Below are 6,947 nucleotides of genomic sequence, written 5' to 3'. Positions count from 1 at the left end.
CATAACAAACAAACCTGTAGCTTGAGAATAATTTACTTTAGATTTTAAGTTTTAGTGTCGAAATGCCTTAAAATTTCTTTTAGAATAAAAAGCTAAATACAAGCTTTACTTACTAATTACCTGTTTACGCTTCCTAATTAGGAAACATTCTTTTTTAGGTATGAATGTAACGAAGAAAATCTCTGTATAAAAACCAACTTTAGACATGGAAATAAGCAGTCAGTTTCAAATATCGGAATGAGAAGAAATTCTCAGCCAATCATAGCTCTTGAACGTAATCGCAGCTTCTGTTTTAATGACCAATAGAAGCAACTGAAATAAGTCTCCTTTAATTATGAACAGCTGGACTTTTAACTGAAAGTACGAGAAGGTATTGCTTGCTTGTAAACAGTGATTAAGAAAAATAAAAAGGTCACCCAGATATAATCAAAGATAAAGGTTGGATGTGTTACAATTTGAAGTTTTAAAATAATTTAACAAATATAGGTTTTTGCTTATTAATTCGTATTTTCCAAACAATTTCAGATGGACGTCGTATGCACCGAGAGTTGGAAACCTACCTTAGCCACTTCTCTTTTCTACGCAGGTAGCTTATTTGGAAACATATTGTTTGGATACATCGCAGACAAGTAAGTGTTGTCTTTCAAAAGATATAAACGTAGAAGAAAAGTAAGGATCCACTTTTAACTCTCAACATTTTGGACACCAAGAATACGTGTAAATTAGCTACGAAGAACTATAATAAAAATTATGTTTCATCTTCATTTCCTGAGCAAATAATACCTTCAGGTGAATCAAAAATCATCTCGTCACAAACTTACCAAACTATACAAGTTCAAACAGCCTTCTACGTATGCAAGGTGTGGCCAAGTGGTTATCATGCCGATTTATGGATCCGATAATCCAAGGTTCGCGTCCCATTGCCATAAGATACCGCTCCGCATTATGGAGCTGTGGGTGTGTTATAACTTTCACCTTAAAATTCCACTATTCGCTTGGAGTAGCATAAGATATGGCAGTGGGTGCTGTTCACTAGCTGCTTTCCCTCTGCTTTGTCAGTTCAAAAATTAGGGACGACTAGTACATATAACCCTAAAAGTAGGACGTGCACCAGACAGTTATTTGTTTCTGTAGTGGGATCAAGCGGATCTATTTTGACATACAGTAATAAGATTAGCTCGTGTACATAACAGTTAGATATATTTGTTTCTGTAGTGGGATAAAGTGGGTCTGTTTTTACATACAGTAATAAGATTAGCTCGTGTACATAACAGTTAGATATATTTGTTTCTGTAGTGGGATAAAGTGGGTCTGTTTTGACATACAGTAATAAGATTAGCTCGTGTACATAACAGTTAGATATATTTGTTTCTGTAGTGGGATAAAGTGGGTCTGTTTTACATACAGTAATAAGATTAGCTCGTGTACATAACAGTTAGATATATTTGTTTCTGTAGTGGGATCAAGTGGATCTGTTTTTACATACAGTAATAAGATTAGCTCGTGTACATAACAGTTAGATATATTTGTTTCTGTAGTGGGATAAAGTGGACCTGTTTTTACATACAGTAATAAAGTTAGAACTTGTTCCTAACGGTTCTTAATAAGTAGCGTAACTCCCTACTAAGGGGGGATAAAACGCACCCGGAAATTCACCCAGACATCATGAAGGTCTAAAAGTAGGTTTTAACGGTCGCTAAACCCGAACGTGTTATCATATTTTGTATTCTTGCCCCCCTCCCTCGGGATCCCGGGGGTGCTATGTTTGAAACTGTCTTCATACTTTCCTATTCACAAGATAGCGAAACCAAACTCAGTACCACCAGGGGATGTCTTAACGGTATTTTCGGTCGCTATTCTCTCTCTGGGTTATCTAGAGAAATAATTGGGGATGATGGGGGAGATTTATCCATGCACTGAGGCCTCTTTCAATTATGAATTGGGGCTTTGAACCCCCACAACGGAGCGCGGGTATTTTATGCTTATACTTATAAAGTATACATGTGATTATATGCGAGGGTGTTTATTTGACTTTCTTTGCTAGCTCATATTAAACTTATCTTTATGGGGACCTCTTCCCCCTCACCCAGCTCAGTTTTGCAAAGAATCGTATTTTTTAGTCACATTAGTGTTTGTGTTAAACCGTAAATGATAATGTTGTCCTGTAAGAGTTAGCGATCCTTTCAGGAAAGTATAAAATGTTCATAAAACTGACGGAAAGAGCCAAGTGTGCGCACGAATCCTATCCGTCTGACGTATCAATTAAAGTTTGCGCACGGACGCTATCCGTCTGACGTATCAATTATCTTTGGCTTATCAGAGAGGTTACTCAACTGATGAATAAATACATTACAATCTTTATGAGTTTATAGCTTTATGACAATGCGTAATAAGAATCGTTATATTATGTTAGTTATGCATTATTTGCTAAATTAATTTTATTTCTAGCCTTTGAAGTCAGTTTGCCTGCTTTGATCGGGTGTGGCCAATCTTTAAAGCTTAAAGCTCAGAAGAAATAAAATCCAACAGATAAGTGAGCAGTAAGTAGTCGACAGTAATAACGTTATCGGTGTGATAAGCTTCAACTTTAGTATCACCAGTATGCAGCGGTTAAATAGTGAACTGATTTTCGAAGAAAGCTGCTATATTACGATACATTTATATAAATAAATAAATAAACCAGCTAAAATAATCCTCGTTATCCAGAAATTAGGAATATTTAGAGAGCCAATATGCAGCCACAAAGTCGCATGCTAGGTGCTGATTGGTCAGCAGTAAATGCATCGTTTCTGTCTTACGACCACTTCTAACTAAACAGAAAGTAATATAAGTTTATAGATAAGCCTTAGTCCGCGGTAATGTTAAATATATTTAACCTCACAGTTGGTAAACGTACTATGCGAATGGACAGTTGAATAATGATCAAATTTAGTTTCAACATGATTTTAAAGACTCTACTCATTCACTAGAAAAAAACTTCCAAAATTATCTTGTTATGTATGAGTTAAATGAAGAGTTCGTTTTACAGATTTGGAAGAAAAATATCGTTTTTGGCCATAGTTGTCACCAATGTCTTGTTGGGAATTATCGCCGCTTTTCCGTCCAACTACACTGCGTACATCGTCTACCGGACTTTGATAGGATTCACATTTCCTTCTATATTTCAGATTCCCTTTATAATGGGTAAGTTTATCTCGTTCCATGTTCTTTCTATTACTGTGTTCATAGTTTAGTTAAGTATCACAACACAAAGTCAGTCGGCGGGATCTATGGATTTACAACACTAATCAGGGGTTCGATTCCCTTCCGTAGACACAGCAGATATCCCGCTATAGAACACATACATTCAACCCAATTTATTTTATTTTAATCTTATATTTCTACCCCTTCAGATCTGTTGCTTTAAGCTATTTTGTTACTTTTATTTTATCTTTTTTCAAAAATATCTCTGTACCTCTTAATTTTTTTATCAATATTTCTTGATTTCCCATTTTTTATCACCCAATGTATCTTATTTTGTTACTTTACTATCAAAAAAGGGTGTCGTTCGTGTAATGTCATAAGTTGTGTTTTAAACCTGTCTTCAGTAATTATTTGATTTTAATTTCAGGATTTGTCTATATAATGTTTTTTCCTGTTTATATGCGTAATAGCTTAGTGGTAGGCTTGAGAACTTATAACGTTAAAATTATTGATTCGATCGTCGTGGCGGGCACAGCACAGATAGCCGATTATGTAGCTCTGTGTTAGTAAAAACAAACAAGTGTATATAGTAACTAACATCTGTATAATTTTTATACGTTTAGAAGACGTGTCTAAATCATTAACGAGAACGTCGAAGTAAAAGTAAATAAGTATGTACAATGATACGTCAACCACACTATATATATGCTATATCCAGTGCCGACGAGGCATTTCGTCCAATACCAATTCGTCGGCTGGAATATGACAGACATAGTAGTGGTTGAGACATTATTTGTAAGTCACTAGCTGATTCACTCCTTCAACTCCCGAAGAAGACATAGAGGCCTCCAGGTGATATAGAGAGAGTGAGATCCGAAAGGTGATCCCCTCCCCCTATGTTACTCCTCGGGGGGCCTTAAGGGTACATGCAGGTTGGGTGACAATCGGTCCAGCGGTTCACCAGTTGTTTGTTTTTGTGTGTATATATATATATATAATGTCGTTGCTAACATTAATATTGTAAATAATTTTGGAATCATTTATCAATAATAATGCGATTTCATTTTCTTTATACTTAATAGAACCAGCTATTACTTCTAATATTATTTTACTTTGACTCAAATTTCAATAATTATATAATTGATCTTGGAGTCAGCTATAAAGAATGCGGTCTTATTTAGTTCTAACTGTTCTTTGTGGTACAATTATGTACATTTATTTTCATTTAATAATAATAATGTCATTGTTTTTGGAGTTAAATAAAAAGAAAACCGTTGTTTTTGTATTTAATCGTTAATAGCAGTGTGATTCTGTAACACTTATTTCAGTTATTGATAATAATGTAACAATTTTTGGAGCCACTTACTAATACCTTGTTAATTTAAAACAGTTACTGACAGTGACATTATTCATGTGTAAAATATTACGTTACAGACATTTTTAATTGATGCATTTTTATTTATTTCACGGAATGTAAGAATAATACTTCTAGTGTATTTTTATAATGAAACTGTCTTCTATAATAACCACATTCACGGTTTTAATTAATCCAGGCTTATGGTTCTTCAGGGTTGGAACTGATGAGCCCAGACAAGAGGACTTTCAGTGGGATAGTAGTCTGTGTGTTTTTCGCCTCGGCCATGGCTTTACTCGCAGGAATTGCGGCCGCCGTTAGGGAATGGTTTAAATTATCGTTAATCACATCTGTACCATTTATATTCCTAGTAGCCTATTGGTGGTGAGTTGTGTTCACGCTATCCTACTCTATCTGTCTTCTGTGAATCGTTGGTCGCGCGTTTTTTTTCTTCTTCTTCTTTTTTTTTAAATATTAGTTAATCTTTTCGGTGAAACTATCGCCTATTATTTATTTCCTCTTTCACAGTGACCTCTTGTGGTACTATTTCCTTGAAGAACGTTAGTGTTATTTTATTACTCATCAACTCCTTGATGTAAATTTAAAAAAATGTACACATTCTTTAAATAACTAAACTTTTAAATATGTCGAAGCTTAAATAATTCTGATAGGAGAAAAAAACCTTCCATGAAATAACGCCCGAAAATTCACGTTATTCACATATAATCCTTATATATATATATATATATAGTACTTAGTTAGAAATACTTAATCAGTCCGAAGGTCATTGAGCATTGGATTTTTACCTTACGTATCTTTCCAATTTTCCTTTGAGGTGGCAGCACTTTGATTTTATAAATCTGAAAGCTAAATAGGGTGTGGCTACGAGTTAATTATTGTAACATACAAACATACTGTTTTAAGAAATGTTTTATAAAATAATATATGTTACACGCGAGTTCATTTTCAGAGTAAAACTCAAAAATAATATTTTTCAACTTATTGCTTTATGAGTAAATTAGATTTATTGTTTTTAGTTCATTAAAGTTCATTTAGTTCATATTTATGTAATTTGCGATATCGGTAAACTAATTTTTTGTTTTAATTTATGCATTATTTTCTTCATCACCATAAACAGGATTATACCAGAGTCACCTCGTTGGTTGCTTAGCAACAACAGGATCGACGACGCTGAAGTAATTATTCAAAAAATTGCCAAAGTTAATAAGAAGGAAATACCTCCTAATTTTATCAGGACGTTTCTTGTAAGCATTTTCCCCTTTCATTATTATATATCTAAAAAATTCTGGGCTTTAAGGGAAACTATGTTTACAATTTTGATGTGGTGAAATATTTAGTAAAATATAGTTGGATAATTAATTCCTAAAAACTTAGAAGCAACAAAAAAGAAATATGCAGCTATAACATTTCAATATATTTAAAAATATAAAAAATTTAAAAATTGTGTGACAAATGACGTTGTCTAGCACGCTGTCGAGCTTTTCTGGGTTTTTCTCAACTAAAAATATCTCTATGTACCCCTGCATAACGTTGTACTTTTTTTTTCTAAGTTCCGACGAGCCCGCCAGTGGCACAGCGGCATGTATATGGACTTACAACGCTAGAAACCGGGTTTCGATACCTGTGGTGGGCAGAGCACAGATAGCCCATTGTATAGCTTTGTGCTTAATTTCAAACAAACAAACAAGCTCCGACGACAATTTTTAGACCTAAAAGTAGGCTACACTTTTTCTCACGTTTCCTGTACTCCGTGTATTTTTTCCCTTCTTTATTCCAAGAGAGGCAACGAAATACTGTAGTCTAGATTGAGTATATGGGCTATATTGCTGAAACATTTGAAGCTATAAAGTCTAACACTGAAAAGGCTAAGAACAGGTATGATACAGCAAAAGTACTCTAAGTCAACACCAATAATTCTAAAAACTTACGAGTGACAGTAAAGAAGAATGTTAACAATATGTAAGATAGAGAACACAGACAGTATTGCTGAAAAATCTCAGCTACAAAGAGCAAAAGTGATAGGTAAGACTAGGGGTAAACAAGATGCAATTAAACCACCCAAGATGCAAGTCTTACTCCAAAAAGACTGCAAGTTTTAGACAATATTCCTGGAACGTTCTAGGTCACAATGAACAACAATGATAAGACTGAGGACATGGCCTCGACATAATGAAATAAAAAAGTAATGATGGTTGACTTTTGTTCATTATCCCATGAAAACTAGTAACTTTAAACCGTGTTAAACAGAAAAATATATATCTAACAGTACGTTTCCTGCTATAAAAGATGTGGGGGATACTTCGTGTATCAGATGTAACCTCCATTTCAAAGGCTCACTTGTGAAAGAACGTTTGTATTAAATGATAAAATACGAGCAGATGTCGTTTCC

General features: G+C 34.3%; 1 protein-coding gene across 1 annotated transcript in view; it reads left to right on the top strand.

The window, feature by feature from the left end:
* Window positions 1-6,947, top strand: part of LOC106464219 (organic cation transporter 1-like) — a 36,891-nt gene that overhangs the window by 11,752 nt on the left and 18,192 nt on the right. The window contains exons 2-5 of the mRNA XM_013924347.2: window positions 526-629; window positions 3,029-3,183; window positions 4,753-4,921; window positions 5,676-5,802. Coding sequence (XP_013779801.1) covers window positions 526-629; window positions 3,029-3,183; window positions 4,753-4,921; window positions 5,676-5,802 — 555 coding nt within the window. The remainder of the gene's footprint in view (window positions 1-525; window positions 630-3,028; window positions 3,184-4,752; window positions 4,922-5,675; window positions 5,803-6,947) is intronic.

Source organism: Limulus polyphemus, unplaced genomic scaffold, assembly GCF_000517525.1.
Source record: "Limulus polyphemus unplaced genomic scaffold, Limulus_polyphemus-2.1.2 Scaffold1589, whole genome shotgun sequence".
NCBI lineage: Eukaryota > Metazoa > Arthropoda > Merostomata > Xiphosura > Limulidae > Limulus > Limulus polyphemus.
This window is presented reverse-complemented; position numbering and strand designations above follow the sequence as displayed.